The following is a 20,549-nucleotide window of genomic DNA, read 5'->3' as shown; positions in this document are numbered from 1 at the left end:
ACAGCTGCCATGTTATTACCCCGGTCTGGTTAACGGGCCTCATACTGACAGCTGCCATGTTATTACCCCGGTCTGGTTAACGGACCTCATACTGACAGCTGCCATGTTATTACCCCGGTCTGGTTAGCGGGCCTCATACTGACAGCTGCCATGTTATTACCCCGGTCTGTTTAACGGGCCTCATACTGATCCCCTCCACTCTAAACCCCTAGGCTACCAGCCGCCCCTCCGCTCTAACCGCTAGGCTACCAGCCGCCCCTCCGCTCTAACCGCTAGGCTACCAGCCGCCCCTCCGCTCTAACCGCTAGGCTACCAGCCGCCCCTCCGCTCTAACCGCTAGGCTACCAGCCGCCCCTCCCCTCTAACCGCTAGGCTACCAGCCGCCCCTCCGCTCTAACCGCTAGGCTACCAGCCGCCCCTCCGCTCTAACCGCTAGGCTACCAGCCGCCCCTCCGCTCTAACCGCTAGGCTACCAGCCGCCCCTCCCCTCTAACCGCTAGGCTACCAGCCGCCCCTCCGCTCTAGCCACTTAGTACTTGTTCTACGGGAAGCAGCACGTAGTACTTGTTCTACGGGAAGCAGCACGTAGTACTTGTTCTACGGGAAGCAGCACGTAGTACTTGTTCTACGGGAAGCAGCACGTAGTACTTGTTCTACGGGAAGCAGCACGTAGAACTTGTTCTACGGGAAGCAGCACGTAGAACTTGTTCTACGGGAAGCAGCACGTAGAACTTGTTCTACGGGAAGCAGCACGTAGAACTTGTTCTACGGGAAGCAGCACGTAGAACTTGTTCTACGGGAAGCAGCACGTAGAACTTGTTCTACGGGAAGCAGCACGTAGAACTTGTTCTACGGGAAGCAGCACGTAGAACTTGTTCTACGGGAAGCAGCACGTAGAACTTGTTCTACGGGAAGCAGCACGTAGTACTTGTTCTACGGGAAGCAGCACGTAGTACTTGTTCTACGGGAAGCAGCACGTAGTACTTGTTCTACGGGAAGCAGCACGTAGTACTTGTTCTACGGGAAGCAGCACGTAGTACTTGTTCTACGGGAAGCAGCACGTAGTACTTGTTCTACGGGAAGCAGCACGTAGTACTTGTTCTACGGGAAGCAGCACGTAGTACTTGTTCTACGGGAAGCAGCACGTAGTACTTGTTCTACGGGAAGCAGCACGTAGTACTTGTTCTACGGGAAGCAGCACGTAGTACTTGTTCTACGGGAAGCAGCACGTAGTACTTGTTCTACGGGAAGCAGCACGTAGTACTTGTTCTACGGGAAGCAGCACGTAGTACTTGTTCTACGGGAAGCAGCACGTAGTACTTGTTCTACGGGAAGCAGCACGTAGTACTTGTTCTACGGGAAGCAGCACGTAGTACTTGTTCTACGGGAAGCAGCACGTAGTACTTGTTCTACGGGAAGCAGCACGTAGTACTTGTTCTACGGGAAGCAGCACGTAGTACTTGTTCTACGGGAAGCAGCACGTAGTACTTGTTCTACGGGAAGCAGCACGTAGAACTTGTTCTACGGGAAGCAGCACGTAGAACTTGTTCTACGGGAAGCAGCACGTAGAACTTGTTCTACGGGAAGCAGCACGTAGAACTTGTTCTACGGGAAGCAGCACGTAGAACTTGTTCTACGGGAAGCAGCACGTAGTACTTGTTCTACGGGAAGCAGCACGTAGTACTTGTTCTACGGGAAGCAGCACGTAGTACTTATAGACACGCACGATATAGAACAGGTAGTACCGTCGGGTAGGGTATAGACACGCACGATATAGAACAGGTAGTACCGTGGGGTAGGGTATAGACACGCACGATATAGAACAGGTAGTACCGTGGGGTAGTTGAGGGATAGGGTATAGACATGTAGGATATAGAACAGGTAGTACCGTGGGGTAGTCGAGGGATAGGGTATAGACATGTAGGATATAGAACAGGTAGTACCGTGGGGTAGTCGAGGGATAGGGTATAGACATGTAGGATATAGAACAGGTAGTACCGTGGGGTAGTCGAGGGATAGGGTATAGACACGTAGGATATAGAACAGGTAGTACCGTGGGGTAGTCGAGGGATAGGGTATAGACACGTAGGATATAGAACAGGTAGTACCGTGGGGTAGTCGAGGGATAGGGTATAGACACGTAGGATATAGAACAGGTAGTACCGTGGGGTAGTCGAGGGATAGGGTATAGACACGTAGGATATAGAACAGGTAGTACCGTGGGGTAGTCGAGGGATAGGGTATAGACACGCAGGATATAGAACAGGTAGTACCGTGGGGTAGTCGAGGGATAGGGTATAGACACGCACGATATAGAACAGGTAGTACCGTGGGGTAGTCGAGGGATAGGGTATAGACACGCACGATATAGAACAGGTAGTACCGTGGGGTAGTCGAGGGATAGGGTATAGACACGCACGATATAGAACAGGTAGTACCGTGGGGTAGTCGAGGGATAGGGTATAGACACGTAGGATATAGAACAGGTAGTACCGTGGGGTAGTCGAGGGATAGGGTATAGACACGTAGGATATAGAACAGGTAGTACCGTGGGGTAGTCGAGGGATAGGGTATAGACACGTAGGATATAGAACAGGTAGTACCGTGGGGTAGTCGAGGGATAGGGTATAGACACGTAGGATATAGAACAGGTAGTACCGTGGGGTAGTCGAGGGATAGGATATAGACACGTAGGATATAGAACAGGTAGTACCGTGGGGTAGTCGAGGGATAGGATATAGACACGTAGGATATAGAACAGGTAGTACCGTGGGGTAGTCGAGGGATAGGATATAGACACGTAGGATATAGAACAGGTAGTACCGTGGGGTAGTCGAGGGATAGGATATAGACACGTAGGATATAGAACAGGTAGTACCGTGGGGTAGTCGAGGGATAGGGTATAGACACGTAGGATATAGAACAGGTAGTACCGTGGGGTAGTCGAGGGATAGGGTATAGACACGTAGGATATAGAACAGGTAGTACCGTGGGGTAGTCGAGGGATAGGGTATAGACACGTAGGATATAGAACAGGTAGTACCGTGGGGTAGTCGAGGGATAGGGTATAGACACGTAGGATATAGAACAGGTAGTACCGTGGGGTAGTCGAGGGATAGGGTATAGACACGTAGGATATAGAACAGGTAGTACCGTGGGGTAGTCGAGGGATAGGGTATAGACACGTAGGATATAGAACAGGTAGTACCGTGGGGTAGTCGAGGGATAGGGTATAGACACGTAGGATATAGAACAGGTAGTACCGTGGGGTAGTCGAGGGATAGGGTATAGACATGTAGGATATAGAACAGGTAGTACCGTGGGGTAGTCGAGGGATAGGGTATAGACATGTAGGATATAGAACAGGTAGTACCGTGGGGTAGTCGAGGGATAGGGTATAGACATGTAGGATATAGAACAGGTAGTACCGTGGGGTAGTCGAGGGATAGGGTATAGACACGTAGGATATAGAACAGGTAGTACCGTGGGGTAGTCGAGGGATAGGGTATAGACACGTAGGATATAGAACAGGTAGTACCGTGGGGTAGTCGAGGGATAGGGTATAGACACGTAGGATATAGAACAGGTAGTACCGTGGGGTAGTCGAGGGATAGGGTATAGACACGTAGGATATAGAACAGGTAGTACCGTGGGGTAGTCGAGGGATAGGGTATAGACACGTAGGATATAGAACAGGTAGTACCGTGGGGTAGTCGAGGGATAGGGTATAGACACGTAGGATATAGAACAGGTAGTACCGTGGGGTAGTCGAGGGATAGGGTATAGACACGTAGGATATAGAACAGGTAGTACCGTGGGGTAGTCGAGGGATAGGGTATAGACACGTAGGATATAGAACAGGTAGTACCGTGGGGTAGTCGAGGGATAGGGTATAGACACGTAGGATATAGAACAGGTAGTACCGTGGGGTAGTCGAGGGATAGGGTATAGACATGTAGGATATAGAACAGGTAGTACCGTGGGGTAGTCGAGGGATAGGGTATAGACATGTAGGATATAGAACAGGTAGTACCGTGGGGTAGTCGAGGGATAGGGTATAGACATGTAGGATATAGAACAGGTAGTACCGTGGGGTAGTCGAGGGATAGGGTATAGACATGTAGGATATAGAACAGGTAGTACCGTGGGGTAGTCGAGGGATAGGGTATAGACATGTAGGATATAGAACAGGTAGTACCGTGGGGTAGTCGAGGGATAGGGTATAGACATGTAGGATATAGAACAGGTAGTACCGTGGGGTAGTCGAGGGATAGGGTATAGACATGTAGGATATAGAACAGGTAGTACCGTGGGGTAGTCGAGGGATAGGGTATAGACATGTAGGATATAGAACAGGTAGTACCGTGGGGTAGTCGAGGGATAGGGTATAGACATGTAGGATATAGAACAGGTAGTACCGTGGGGTAGTCGAGGGATAGGGTATAGACATGTAGGATATAGAACAGGTAGTACCGTGGGGTAGTCGAGGGATAGGGTATAGACATGTAGGATATAGAACAGGTAGTACCGTGGGGTAGTCGAGGGATAGGGTATAGACATGTAGGATATAGAACAGGTAGTACCGTGGGGTAGTCGAGGGATAGGGTATAGACATGTAGGATATAGAACAGGTAGTACCGTGGGGTAGTCGAGGGATAGGGTATAGACATGCAGGATATAGAACAGGTAGTACCGTGGGGTAGTCGAGGGATAGGGTATAGACACGCACGATATAGAACAGGTAGTACCGTGGGGTAGTCGAGTTCAAAGAAGGTCTCCAGGTTATTGATGAGGTTGGGGTCTACTCCTTTCAGAGGCTTCAGTAGAGAGACCCCCGCCAGCTTACTGTAGGGCTGCTTGTCACTGCTCTTCTTGTTGAGGCAGAGTCGGCTACAGGAGAGACAAGCACAAATCACAACGTTATTGTCACTGCTCTTCTTACGGAGACAGACGAGCACTAATTATATTTATTTGTGTGGTGCATTGTAGGGGTAAGGCCTAGGCAACCAAAGACTTGTTTGTTGCTCGTTTCTTCAGCAAGGAGTAACGAAGTTTAATCACACTGTTAAGAGTCTATGTTTCCACAGAACGGACTCAACCACAAGAATAGGGCTGGTCAATATGGTCACAAAAATCATATTTAGATTTTTTCCAAACTTAACGGCGATTCACGAGATAGATATATATATATTTTTAATATCTATCTATATATATTATCAACAAAAAATGTTCGCTCTAAATAAGCTTTGTTGTACAATTAAAAAGGTCAAATACCCCACATTTCAAACAGTTAGCAATAATCTAATGAATTCAGGGTGTATGAAATTAGACTAATAATTTAATTATTTTATCACAATAGTATAACCTGCTTTATTTGCAATAATCACTGACCTGGCTTTCAAGTCTGTCTATGAAAACGACCTTTTTCTTCAATTTAACCAGAACGCACATCCACGAATAAAGACTCGCTATTGTATATAGTCTGTCTTTTTACTGCTGTTTTTATTTCTTTACCTACCTATTGTTCACCTAATACCTTTTTTGGCACTATTGGTTAGAGCCTGTAAGTAAGCATTTCACTGTAAGGTCTACTACACCTGTTGTATTCAGCATTTCACTGTGAGGTCTACTACACCTGTTGTATTCAGCATTTCACTGTGAGGTCTACTACACCTGTTGTATTCAGCATTTCACTGTGAGGTCTACTACACCTGTTGTATTCAGCATTTCACTGTAAGGTCTACTACACCTGTTGTATTCAGCATTTCACTGAGAGGTCTACTACACCTGTTGTATTCAGCATTTCACTGTGAGGTCTACTACACCTGTTGTATTCAGCATTTCACTGTAAGGTCTACTACACCTGTTGTATTCAGCATTTCACTGTGAGGTCTACTACACCTGTTGTATTCAGCATTTCACTGTGAGGTCTACTACACCTGTTGTATTCAGCATTTCACTGTGAGGTCTACTACACCTGTTGTATTCAGCATTTCACTGTAAGGTCTACTACACCTGTTGTATTCAGCATTTCACTGTAAGGTCTACTACACCTGTTGTATTCAGCATTTCACTGTAAGGTCTACACCTGTTGTATTCAGCATTTCACTGTGAGGTCTACTACACCTGTTGTATTCAGCATTTCACTGTAAGGTCTACTACACCTGTTGTATTCAGCATTTCACTGTAAGGTCTACACCTGTTGTATTCAGCATTTCACTGTGAGGTCTACTACACCTGTTGTATTCAGCATTTCACTGTGAGGTCTACTACACCTGTTGTATTCAGCATTTCACTGTGAGGTCTACTACACCTGTTGTATTCAGCATTTCACTGTAAGGTCTACTACACCTGTTGTATTCAGCATTTCACTGTAAGGTCTACTACACCTGTTGTATTCAGCATTTCACTGTAAGGTCTACACCTGTTGTATTCAGCATTTCACTGTGAGGTCTACTACACCTGTTGTATTCAGCATTTCACTGTAAGGTCTACTACACCTGTTGTATTCAGCATTTCACTGTGAGGTCTACTACACCTGTTGTATTCAGCATTTCACTGTGAGGTCTACTGCACCTGTTGTATTCAGCATTTCACTGTGAGGTCTACTACACCTGTTGTATTCAGCATTTCACTGTGAGGTCTACTACACCTGTTGTATTCAGCATTTCACTGTGAGGTCTACTACACCTGTTGTATTCAGCATTTCACTGTGAGGTCTACTACACCTGTTGTATTCAGCATTTCACTGTGAGGTCTACTACACCTGTTGTATTCAGCATTTCACTGTGAGGTCTACTACACCTGTTGTATTCAGCATTTCACTGTGAGGTCTACTACACCTGTTGTATTCAGCATTTCACTGTGAGGTCTACTACACCTGTTGTATTCAGCATTTCACTGTAAGGTCTACTACACCTGTTGTATTCAGCATTTCACTGTAAGGTCTACACCTGTTGTATTCAGCATTTCACTGTAAGGTCTACTACACCTGTTGTATTCAGTATTTCACTGTCAGGTCTACTACACCTGTTGTATTCAGCATTTCACTGTAAGGTCTACTACACCTGTTGTAATCAGCATTTCACTGTGAGGTCTACTACACCTGTTGTATTCAGCATTTCACTGTAAGGTCTACTACACCTGTTGTATTCAGTATTTCACTGTAAGGTCTACTACACCTGTTGTATTCAGCATTTCACTGTGAGGTCTACTACACCTGTTGTATTCAGCATTTCACTGTGAGGTCCACTACACCTGTTGTATTCAGCATTTCACTGTGAGGTCTACTACACCTGTTGTATTCAGCATTTCACTGTGAGGTCTACTACACCTGTTGTATTCAGCATTTCACTGTGAGGTCTACTACACCTGTTGTATTCAGCATTTCACTGTGAGGTCTACTACACCTGTTGTATTCAGCATTTCACTGTAAGGTCTACTACACCTGTTGTATTCAGCATTTCACTGTAAGGTCTACTACACCTGTTGTATTCAGCATTTCACTGTGAGGTCTACTACACCTGTTGTATTCAGCATTTCACTGTAAGGTCTACTACACCTGTTGTATTCAGCATTTCACTGTGAGGTCTACTACACATGTTGTATTCAGCATTTCACTGTGAGGTCTACTACACCTGTTGTATTCAGCGTTTCACTGTAAGGTCTACCTACACCTGTTGTATTCAGCATTTCACTGTAAGGTCTACTACACCTGTTGTATTCAGCATTTCACTGTGAGGTCTACTACACCTGTTGTATTCAGCATTTCACTGTGAGGTCTACTACACCTGTTGTATTCAGCATTTCACTGTGAGGTCTACTACACCTGTTGTATTCAGCATGTCACTGTGAGGTCTACTACACCTGTTGTATTCAGCATTTCACTGTGAGGTCTACTACACCTGTTGTATTCAGCATTTCACTGTGAGGTCTACTACACCTGTTGTATTCAGCATTTCACTGTAAGGTCTACTACACCTGTTGTATTCAGCATTTCACTGTGAGGTCTACTACACCTGTTGTATTCAGCATTTCACTGTAAGGTCTACTACACCTGTTGTATTCAGCATTTCACTGTGATGTCTACTACACCTGTTGTATTCAGCATTTCACTGTGAGGTCTACTACACCTGTTGTATTCAACATTTCACTGTAAGGTCTATTACACCTGTTGTATTCAGCATTTCACTGTAAGGTCTACTACACCTGTTGTATTCAGCATTTCACTGTACGGTCTACTACACCTGTTGTATTCAGCATTTCACTGTGAGGTCTACTACACCTGTTGTATTCAGCATTTCACTGTGAGGTCTACTACACCTGTTGTATTCGGCATTTCACTGTAAGGTCTACTACACCTGTTGTATTCAGCATTTCACTGTGAGGTCTACTACACCTGTTGTATTCAGCATTTCACTGTGAGGTCTACTACACCTGTTGTATTCAGCATTTCACTGTAAGGTCTACACCTGTTGTATTCAGCATTTCACTGTAAGGTCTACTACACCTGTTGTATTCAGCATTTCACTGTAAGGTCTACTACACCTGTTGTATTCAGCATTTCACTGTGAGGTCTACTACACCTGTTGTATTCAGCATTTCACTGTAAGGTCTACACCTGTTGTATTCAGCATTTCACTGTGAGGTCTACTACACCTGTTGTATTCAGCATTTCACTGTAAGGTCTACTACACCTGTTGTATTCAGCATTTCACTGTAAGGTCTACCTACACCTGTTGTATTCAGCATTTCACTGTGAGGTCTACTACACCTGTTGTATTCAGCATTTCACTGTGAGGTCTACTACACCTGTTGTATTCAGCATTTCACTGTGAGGTCTACTACACCTGTTGTATTCAGCATTTCACTGTGAGGTCTACTACACCTGTTGTATTCAGCATTTCACTGTGAGGTCTACTACACCTGTTGTATTCAGCATTTCACTGTGAGGTCTACTACAGCTGTTGTATTCAGCATTTCACTGTGAGGTCTACTACACCTGTTGTATTCAGCATTTCACTGTAAGGTCTACTACACCTGTTGTATTCAGCATTTCACTGTGAGGTCTACTACACCTGTTGTATTCGGCATTTCACTGTGAGGTCTACTACACCTGTTGTATTCAGCATTTCACTGTAAGGTCTACTACACCTGTTGTATTCAGCATTTCACTGTAAGGTCTACTACACCTGTTGTATTCAGCATTTCACTGTAAGGTCTACTACACCTGTTGTATTCAGCATTTCACTGTGAGGTCTACTACACCTGTTGTATTCAGCATTTCACTGTAAGGTCTACTACACCTGTTGTATTCAGCATTTCACTGTAAGGTCTACTACACCTGTTGTATTCAGCATTTCACTGTGAGGTCTACTACACCTGTTGTATTCAGCATTTCACTGTGAGGTCTACTACACCTGTTGTATTCAGCATTTCACTGTGAGGTCTACTACACCTGTTGTATTCAGCATTACACTGTGAGGTCTACTACACCTGTTGTATTCAGCATTTCACTGTGAGGTCTACTACACCTGTTGTATTCAGCAGTTCACTGTAAGGTCTACTACACCTGTTGTATTCAGCATTTCACTGTGAGGTCTACTACACCTGTTGTATTCAGCATTTCACTGTGAGGTCTACTACACCTGTTGTATTCAGCATTTCACTGTGAGGTCTACTACACCTGTTGTATTCAGCATTTCACTGTGAGGTCTACCTACACCTGTTGTATTCAGCATTTCACTGTGAGGTCTACTACACCTGTTGTATTCAGCATTTCACTGTGAGGTCTACTACACCTGTTGTATTCAGCATTTCACTGTGAGGTCTACTACACCTGTTGTATTCAGCAGTTCACTGTAAGGTCTACTACACCTGTTGTATTCAGCATTTCACTGTGAGGTCTACTACACCTGTTGTATTCAGCATTTCACTGTGAGGTCTACTACACCTGTTGTATTCAGCATTTCACTGTGAGGTCTACTACACCTGTTGTATTCAGCATTTCACTGTGAGGTCTACCTACACCTGTTGTATTCAGCATTTCACTGTGAGGTCTACTACACCTGTTGTATTCAGCATTTCACTGTAAGGTCTACTACACCTGTTGTATTCAGCATTTCACTGTGAGGTCTACTACACCTGTTGTATTCAGCATTTCACTGTGAGGTCTACTACACCTGTTGTATTCAGCATTTCACTGTGAGGTCTACACCTGTTGTATTCAGCATTTCACTGTAAGGTCTACTACAGGTCTACTACACATGAATTCGGCATGTGACAAATAAACTTTGATTTGAAAGACCAACTTCTGGTAGGAGGCCATATAGATCCTTAACAAGGCCTCACTAACAATCTCTCAGGAACAAGCCCACATGCTAGTGAGTAACCAGCTAAACGTTAGATTTAAATTCTAGACAAAAACGGATCTATTTTCTTGCTAACTAGGTAGAACAGTTGAACTGTTCTGTATACGGCGATTCACCCTCCTGTCCGTCTCCAACTGTTAACAACACAGCCTGTTCACTTTGTTTACATGTTGAAATCAAGTGGCCTACCTGGATAAGACGATGCTTATTACTCAGAATGAGAAGCCAAATCCTGCTATAAAACCTGTATTTTTATGCTCACTCAATATGTATAAAAAAAGAAACACAAACTAGACAGGTAGCACATAAGAGTCTTTTTGCTACTACGCGGTACCGCAATGGCCTACCTGAATAAAAAAACTTGAGCACACATTTCCTCGATCATGTTCATTGATCCTCTCATTTTAGTAGGGTCTGCTCTGTTCAACATGTTCATTATTCCTCTCGTTTTAGTAGGGCCTGCTCTGTTCATTAATCCTCTCGTTTTAGTAAGGTCTGCTGTGTTCATTATTCCTCTCGTTTTAGTAGGGTCTGCTCTGTTCATTAATCCTCTCGTTTTAGTAGGGCCTGCTCTGTTCATTAATCCTCTCGTTTTAGTAGGGTCTGCTGTGTTCATTAATCCTCTCGTTTTAGTAGGGCCTGCTGTGTTCATTAATCCTCTCGTTTTAGTAGGGCCTGCTCTGTTCATTAATCCTCTCGTTTTAGTAGGGTCTGCTCTGTTCATTAATCCTCTCATTTTAGTAGGGTCTGCTGTGTTCATTAATCCTCTCGTTTTAGTAGGGTCTGCTGTGTTCATTAATCCTCTCGTTTTAGTAGGGCCTGCTCTGTTCATTAATCCTCTCGTTTTAGTAGGGCCTGCTGTGTTCATTAATCCTCTCGTTTTAGTAGGGCCTGCTCTGTTCAACATGTTCATTATTCCTCTCGTTTTAGTAGGGCCTGCTCTGTTCATTAATCCTCTCGTTTTAGTAGGGTCTGCTCTGTTCAACATGTTCATTAATCCTCTCGTTTTAGTAGGGTCTGCTGTGCTCATTAATCCTCTCGTTTTAGTAGGGTCTGCTGTGTTCATTAATCCTCTCGTTTTAGTAGGGTCTGCTGTGTTCATTAATCCTCTCGTTTTAGTAGGGTCTGCTGTGTTCATTAATCCTCTCGTTTTAGTAGGGTCTGCTGTGTTCATTAATCCTCTCGTTTTAGTAGGGTCTGCTCTGTTCATTAATCCTCTCGTTTTAGTAGGGCCTGCTCTGTTCATTAATCCTCTCGTTTTAGTAGGGCCTGCTGTGTTCAACATGTTCATTAATCCTCTCGTTTTAGTAGGGTCTGCTCTGTTCATTAATCCTCTCGTTTTAGTAGGGTCTGCTCTGTTCATTAATCCTCTCGTTTTAGTAGGGTCTGCTGTGCTCATTAATCAGGGTCGATATGACCGATTCTGTTGTAGCAAACCTCAAATAGCTCGTTGAATCTGCTCGTTGTTCGAGAACAAGTTATCTTTTGTCTTCTGTTGCTGTTGTTGTTGTGAGCGGCAGAGGGAGGGGCTTGGCGTCTGTGGAGTGGGAAGGTGCACAGTGCACACAGCACAGAAGGAGATGAGACCAAAGACACAGAACGCTCTTAAAAAATGTTAAAAATGTAAATAAAAACCTTGATTCTTGCGATATACTTAAGCAATAAGGTACGAGGGGTTGTGGTATATGGCCAATATACCACGGCTAAGGGAGATTCTTAGTGCCTGGATACAGCCCTTAGCCGTGGTATATTGGCCATATACCACAAACCCCAGAGGAGCCTTATTGCTATTATAAACTGGTTACCAACGTGATTAGAGCAGTAAAAATAGAATGTTTTGTCATAGTCGTGGTATACGGTCTGATATACCACGGCTGTCAGACAATCAGCATTCAGGGCTCGAACCATGCGGTTTATAAAAGGCATTTGGAACGTTGCGCTAAAACAGACATTTGAATTATATCGATATAATAGCCGATCCCTACTTTCCATTTTTCTAACTGTTAACGACGATGACATAATGCTGGAGTCGACTCCAAAGTAATGTATTCCTCGACCCCCTTGCATGGCGACTCCCATTTCGGAGTGTCAACATTCGATTCTGCAAGGAATCGACTCCTAAGAATCAGTATTTTTGAAAACGGAGGAGACTGATTAGTTGCCATACAGCCGAGCAACACAAACACTGGCATCCTTCATAGCGACCTAGCGAGAGATGGAAAGAGACGGGAGGGACACAATACAGGCAGGTCGGCCAACATGCAGACAGTCAGAATCCTGACCTAGGCCTATCTATCGGCAACCAAAAAGCTGTATCTCGCAATTTCTTGACTTGGCTTGCAATGTCTCACAACTTCTGTAAAGCTGGTCCTATCATGAATGAATAGATATTGATGATATTGATGAGTGAGATGTTGCTTAAGTTTAGTTTGTTTTGCATCTTTTACTTTCGGTTTTGTACACCAGCAGCTGATTATACAATATTTTTCCACAGCGGTTTAGATGGTACAATGATTCTCTACACTACACTTGCTTGTTAAGCCACAAACTGAAAATAGGCGAACTATTCACATTTTTGTAATGGCGGAATGAATTCTGCATAGTGCATCTTTAAAACCTCTTGAAGCTAGGGGGCAGAATTTTTAGGTTTGGAAAAATAACGTTCCCATTGTAAGCTGCCTATTTCTCAGGTCCAGATGCTAGAATATGCATATAATTGACAGGGTAGGATAGAAAACACTCTAAAGTTTCCAAAACTGTCAAAATATTGTCTGTGAGTATAACATAACTGATTTTGCAGGCGAAAACCTGAGAAAATCCAACCCGGAAGTGACTTCTATTTTGAAAAATCCCTGTTCCATTGCCTGCCTATCCTCCATTTAAAGGGATATCAACCAGATTCCTTTTCCTGTGGCTTCCTCAGGGTGTGAACAGTCTTTAGACATAGTTTCAAGCTTTTATTTTGAAAAATTTGCGAGATTTATCAAAACGCGTCGGTGGATACACGGATGTCCCTCCATTAGTTGATGCGCTCGACACTGTTTGCTCGATATTTTCTTTCTCTCCAGTATTGAATAGTTTACAGTCCGGTTCAAATATTATCGTTTATTGATGTTAAAAACAACCTGAGGATTGATTATTAAAAACTTTTGACATGTTTCTAAGAACTTTACGGATACTCTTTGGAATTTTCGTCAAGCCTCGATGACCTGTCTAAGGCTGTGGAATACTGAACATAACGCGCCAAACAAATGGAGGTTTTTGAATATAAAAATTATCTTTAACGAACATTTATTGTGTAACTGGGAGTCTGAGTGCAAACATCCGAAGATCATCAACGGTAAGCGATTCATTTTATTGCTTTTCTGGCTTTCGTGACCAATCTACACTGCTGCTAGGTGTTCTTAATGTTTTGCATAGTGATCGATAAACTCACACAAACGCTTGGATTGCTTTCGCTGTAAAGCATATTTTCAAAATCTGACACGACAGGTGGATTAACAACAAGCTAAGCTGTGTTTTGCTATATTGCACTTGTGATTTCATGAATATAAATATTTTTTGAAGAAAATAATAAATTTGGCGCTCTGCAATTTAGCAGGTGTTGATGAAATAGATCCCGCTAAAGGGATCCGTGCGTCAATAAGTTTTTAAAGTTTAAAAAGGTTCACATCACATATTTAATGTAATAGGTCTAGTTAGTGTTTTTACCGTCATGCGTTTCCTACTTGTGGGCTAGGACTTGAGGTAAATAAATATATTATTTTTTCTTAATTGAAGCACTACCTCACTGCTTTAGCAAATGGACACAGTTACATGGGTTCACATGTAAACGATGCTAAACATGGCGGGCTTAAGGGGATGTAAACGATGCTAAACATGGCGGGCTTAAGGGGCCGTAAACGATGCTAATAAACATGGCGGGCTTAAGGGGCCGTAAACGATGCTAATAAACATGGCGGGCTTAAGGGGCCGTAAACGATGCTAATAAACATGGCGGGCTTAAGGGGCCGTAAACGATGCTAATAAACATGGCGGGCTTAAGGGGCCGTAAACGATGCTAATAAATATGGCGGGCTTAAGGGGCCGTAAACGATGCTAATAAATATGGCGGGCTTAAGGGGCCGTAAACGATGCTAATAAATATGGCGGGCTTAAGGGGCCGTAAACGATGCTAATAAATATGGCGGGCTTAAGGGGCCGTAAACGATGCTAAATATGGCGGGCTTAAGGGAAGTTAAGACAAAAGAGCAACAATAAAATAGACAATATATACAGGGGGATACCGGTATCGAGTCAATGTGCGGGGGTACAGGTTAGCCGAGGTAGTATGTACATGTAGGTAGGGGTGAAGTGACTATGGATAGGTAATAGATAATAAACAGCGTGTAGCAGCAGTGGGGGGGGGGGGGGGGGGGGTCAATGCTACTAGTCCGGTGGCCATTTGATTAATTGTTCAGCAGTCTTATGGCTTGGGGGTAGAAGCTGTTAAGGAGCCTTTTGGTCCTAGACTTGGTGCTCCGTTACCGCTTGCTGTGAGGTAGCAGAGAGAACAGTCTATGACTAGGGTGGCTGGAGTCAGTCAATTTTTAGGGTCTTCCTCTGACACCGCCTGGTATAGATGTCCTGGATGGCAGGAAGCTTGGCCCCAGTGATGTACTGGGCATTACACACTACCCTCTGTAGCGCCTTGCGGTCAGAGGCCAATCAGTTGCCACACCAGGCGGTGATGCAACCAGTCAGGATGCTCTCGATGGTGCATCTGTAGAACGTTTTGAGGATCTGGGGACCCATGCCAAATCTTTTGTCTCCTGAAGGGGAAAAGGTTTTGTCGTGCCCTCTTCACGACTGTCTTGGTGTGTTTGGACCATTCTAGTTTGTCGGTGATGTGGACGCCAAGGAACTTGAAGCTCTCAGCCTGCTCCAATACAGCCACGTCGATGAGAATGGGGGAGTGCTTGGCCCTCCTTTTCCTGTAGTCCACGATCATCTCCTTTGTCTTGATCATGTTGAGGGAGAGGTTGTTGTCCTGGAACCACACTGTCAGGTCTCTGAGCTCCTCCCTATAGGCTGTCTCATCGTTGTCGGTAACCAGGCCTACCACTGTTGTGTCATTAGCAAACTTAATGGTGTTGGAGTCGTGCTTGGCCACGCAGTCATGGGTGAACAGCGAGTACAGGAGGGGACTAAGCGCACACCCCTGAGGGGGCCCCCCATGTTGAGGATCAGCGTGGCAGATGTGTTGTTGTCTACCTGGTCAGAGTTTCCAAATGGAGGGTGAGGGAGAGCTTTGTTCCAAGTCTCTGTGTGTGGCGTAAAGGTGGTCTAGACGTTTTTTCCACTCTTGTTGCACATGTAACAGTTTCCCTGCGTTAAAGTCCCCGGCCACTAGGAGCACCGCCTCTGGAAGAGCATAACCTTGTTTGCTTATGGCGGAATACAGCTCGTTGAGTGCGGTCTTAGTGACAGCATCGGTTTATGGTGGTAAATAGACAGCTACAAAAAAAATATATAGATGAGAACTCTTGGTAAATAGTGTGGTCTACAGTTTATCATGAGATACTCTACCTCCGGCGAGCAAAACCTTGAGACTTCCTTAATATTTGATTTCGCACACCAGCTGTTGTTGACAAATAGCCACAGACCTCCAGCCCTTGTCTTACCGGAGGCAGCTGTTCTATCTTGCCGATGAACGGAAAACCCAGCCAGCTGTATGTTATCAATGTCGTCGTTCAGCCACGACTCGGTGAAAAATAAGATATTACAGTTTTTTATGACCCGTTGGTAGGATAGTCTTGAACGGAGCTCAAATGTACCAACTTTTAAAGCATGTTTCCTCCAACTACAGTGTATGCTACACCATTTTGAAGCCGTCTTTACTTTTATACAAAGCAAATCACTTAAAGGGATTTTTTTTTTTTTTAATGTCAACTTCATATTCATTATCTCCAGCAGCACTCCATCATTAGCTTATGTAAAAATAGAGCATTTCTATATTAGAAAAGATAGATGTGTTTTCAATTACTCTATTTGTATACATACCCTGTGATTACATAGAATGATTCGTTTATACTGTAGCCTGCATGTTTTAGTGTTTTATGTTGTCGTGTCTTATATGTACCATTCATCACCACACATGAAGTTCCCTCCCAGGAAATACAAGCTATTTGGAATGGCAGAGGGGTTTGGAACTCTTTGTTATTGGTCTATTAAACCACATGATGACATCACCTGGGAAAGACAAAACTCCCGCCCATGCAAACCTGTTGATTAGAAGGTCCTGTCTAGATAGTTGCTGATTGTAAAAAAACAACAGCAGGAATAACACTGATAAATAAAATAAAAAGCACACCGACAGGCACTGGGCCTTTTAAAAACTTACAGAAAGCAAATCATTTATCCAAAACTAAATATAAGTGTTGATACTAGTTGGCAGGGGTCTTCAACATTGTGTTTTGATGCATTTGATGTAAGCAGCAAATCCATTAGCTACACATGTATACATTACAAATGGTCAGCCTCCCCATCCATTACCTATAGTACCATACCAAACATACCACCTCTCTCCTGTCCAGACTCCTGGGTGCATCCCAAATGGCACCCTATTCCCTATAGTGCACTACTTTTGACTAGATCCCAATGGAACCCTATTCCCTATATAGTGCACTACTTTTGACTAGATCCCTATGACACCCTATTCCCTATATAGTGCACTACTTTTGATTAGATCCCTATGGCACCCTATTCCCTATATAGTGCACTACTTTTGACTAGATCCCAATGGAACCCTATTCCCTATATAGTGCACTACTTTTGACCAGAGCCCTATTGCACTACATAGGAGGGAATAGAGCAGCATTTCGTGGGCACCTCTAAATCACCCAACACTTGACAACCGCCCTTTCCCAGGCTTTGAGTAAAGAATTTACAAATCAGCAACTTCTATGTACCTTTGAATAACAGCCACTGCCTATCTACATCTGCCTAGACTCAAAACTAGTAGTTAGTATTTCATTTTACAAGGGTTCATGTAATGTGCACATGAGCAGCTAAAACACATTGATTGTTTTTTTTCCCCTGTAGGCAAATCTGAGTAAGTGTGTGGCTGAACTCTGTGTAGAGAGGTTTGTGCCTGAGACAGAAACGGGGCTGACCGAAAAGGTGGCTCCATCTCGTAGAGTTGAATTGGCTAACTCGCCATCAAATGGGGGGACGGTGCTTTCTCACGGTAATGAAAATGACAGAGGTAACGGATTTCCTTAGCCCCAAGAGCAGGTACTAGATCGCTATCAAACTAGCTAGCTAGATACCAAGCCACTAAGTAAAGTAACCATCTAGTTACTGTAGATAGTGCCGCATCAGAACCACAAGGAAGCGCTGAAAAACACCGGTTTAGACAACAAAAAACAAGTAGCATTAGTTACCAGTATCTTTGGTAGTATCTTACAAATAGTTAGCTAACAACTGTTACTAGTTACGTTTTAGTTAACCAACTTTACTGTGCCCACTTAACCTTAGCTAGGTAGCTAGTCAGCTGACGTTAGCTAGTAAGCTAATCGATGTTAAGTTAGCCATGTAGCTCACGGTGGCTAGTTAGTTATATGCGAGGTTAGGAGTTCTAAAATAAGTATATTGGCATAGATAACTAGTTAGATAGTAAGCTGCTACTATTTGACAACTTTGAGTAGGCTACCGTTAGCGTGCTACCTTGTCTTGAGCGACATACCTAGCCGACTAAACTCAACGATTTACGGTGGAGTTGAGCGGCGACTAACGTTAGTTTGGACGGACTGGAGTTTTTCAAAAACTACTGATTTCAGCACCCAAACAATAGGCCATAATTACGCATAACAATGTCGTGTGTAATTGCAGGCTATTCTTTGGGTGCTGAAATCTATCGTTTTTTATTAAAAAAAAAACTTCATTTGATGTGACTCAGAGCTCATCTCTGCCCACACTAACGTTAGTTACGGATCAACTCATCGTGGAGATGAGTTAAATTGGCTACAGTACTAACTTAGCTAGCTACCTAAATTGATAGGCAATACTTACACATAGATGATGGACATGAAATGCATAAACCAGAGTACGAGAAAAAGAATGAATCCAAAGACAGAGAGCCCTTGCATAGCAAGATCCACAAGGTCCATGGTTGCGCCTTGTTGTAGCTACACCACGGGTGTAAATACCCACGCAGACTGGTGAGCGAATCACCGAGGTAGAGAATCTGCTCCAAAACGTCGCATAAGGTACGAACTGGGCGGGGTACGGCACTTCCGCCCATGACGACAGTAGTCTTCTGACTCAAAAAAAGACTTCGAGTTCCTGACCAGAGAACCACGTCTCTCTCGTCTACTACAGATCATATTGCGCTATAATACAATACAACTTGTGTGAGAAAGCATGTCGATGCATTCCTTCTTTAGAATGATATACTATTGCAATATCAGCACCAGTTATAAATATCATTTGTAGGCCTATATTAGAGAAAGGAGTTCCTTAGAGAAGAACTAACTTAAGTTACAGAAGCTTTTGAAGATTAATTTTGCAGAACAGAAAAAAAGCTTTTCGTGTTTGCATAGTCAAGTTTCATGTTATCTTTATGAACAGATAATTTAATTCAAGTCCTTATCAAACTACCTTGTATTACAAGGCTGTATCACAACCGGTCGGGGTAGGCCATCATTGTAAATACGAATTTGTTCTTATCTGACTTGCCTAGTTAAATAAATGTACGTTATACCAACATGCGGTATGGATTAATTTTGATAGATTATTACCTGTCTGTTATTTGGTATTGTTGAAATATTTTGTACTGTTGAATTTTATGTCTTAACTTGCTTTGTTTATGTGTGGACAGTTTGTGTGTTAATTCATTCATGAATGTTTCACGTGTCACAAAAAAAGTTTTCAATTGGCTGTTTTTGGGGAAATAATTTGTAATGATTTATTCATGACCTATTGTGTACTGAATGGGTATACTTGGTAAGAGCACAATCACATCTCCTTTATAAAACTGTGCATCACACCCAATCCTTTCTATATGAACGAACGATGCACTCCACTCTTGTTCCCATGGATATGCGTCATTATGGCGTCATGGGACTGGAGTTTCTCCTCTGGTTGTTTCCACCGATATTTAATATGCCAACATCTCTTACCTGCTGAGTATTGCCTCACTCTCACTGACAATGTACATCTCGGGAGTCATACAACATGTACGAGGAAGCATGTGTGTCTTTGGAAATTCTCAATGGGTGCACATTCCCAAGTACATGTCATGCATTCCATGTATTTTAACCTTTATTTAACTAGGCAAGTCAGTTAAGAACATTTTATTTTTTACAATGACCGCCTACCCCGTCCAAACCCAGACGACGCTGGGCCAATTGTGCACCTCCCTATGGGACTCCCAATCACGGCCGGTTGTGATAGTCTGGAATCGAACCAGGGCCTGTAGTGACACCTCTAGCACTGAGATGCGGTGCCTTAGACCGCTGCGCCACTCGGGAGCACAAAATACATAACCTTCATCCATACAGCATGTTGGTTTGTTTACTAAAATAAACTTTACCTTTCTGGTGCTCTTAAACCTCTGTGGATATCTGACGCAATAATACTGATTACTGTAGTAACACTCAGACTTTGTCCTGTAAAATAATCTCACCCTTCTCCATAAAATCATTCTAAATGTATTAAGGCTCATTCAACAGTGTCTGACTGTTTTACAGCATATTGTTTTCAAAATGGGATTGACTCGCCATATTCCAAAGAAACGCTGTTGTAATGGAACAGACAATTTATGGATTTACTATTGTTTTTAGCTACATAGTAAGCTAGCCTCTGGGGTAGTAACTGGTTTATGATAGTAAAGGTGTTGCAGTAGTGTTTCATTGAGGCGGTTTACAAGCCTTGTAAGAAGAAAGGGACAGTAAAAAGTCTCCAGTTCTGAGTGAGGGTAGCCTGCATTATGCATTGAGGGTAGCCTGCATTATGCATTGAGGGTAGCCTGCATTGAGGGTAGCCTGCATTATGCATTGAGGGTAGCCTGCATTATGCATTGAGGGTAGCCTGCATTGAGGGTAGCCTGCATTGAGGGTAGCCTGCATTATGCATTGAGGGTAGCCTGCATTATGCATTGAGGGTAGCCTGCATTATGCATTGAGGGTAGCCTGCATT

General features: G+C 43.6%; 1 protein-coding gene across 1 annotated transcript in view; it reads right to left on the bottom strand.

Moving 5' to 3' along the window:
• The window catches only part of LOC120026327 (ceramide glucosyltransferase-like), a 57,675-nt gene extending 39,079 nt beyond the window's left edge, over positions 1–18,596 (bottom strand). Inside the window, exons 1-2 of the mRNA XM_038971167.1 lie at positions 18,423–18,596; positions 4,749–4,890 (exon numbers count right to left, since the gene is read on the bottom strand). Coding sequence (XP_038827095.1) covers positions 4,749–4,890; positions 18,423–18,520 — 240 coding nt within the window. The 5' untranslated portion in view covers positions 18,521–18,596. The remainder of the gene's footprint in view (positions 1–4,748; positions 4,891–18,422) is intronic.
• Positions 18,597–20,549: the final 1,953 nt, after the last annotated feature.

Source organism: Salvelinus namaycush, chromosome 31, assembly GCF_016432855.1.
Source record: "Salvelinus namaycush isolate Seneca chromosome 31, SaNama_1.0, whole genome shotgun sequence".
In the NCBI taxonomy this organism is placed as follows: Eukaryota; Metazoa; Chordata; class Actinopteri; order Salmoniformes; family Salmonidae; genus Salvelinus; species Salvelinus namaycush.
The sequence above is the reverse complement of the archived record's forward strand: the minus strand, read 5'-3'. Positions and strand labels throughout refer to the sequence as shown.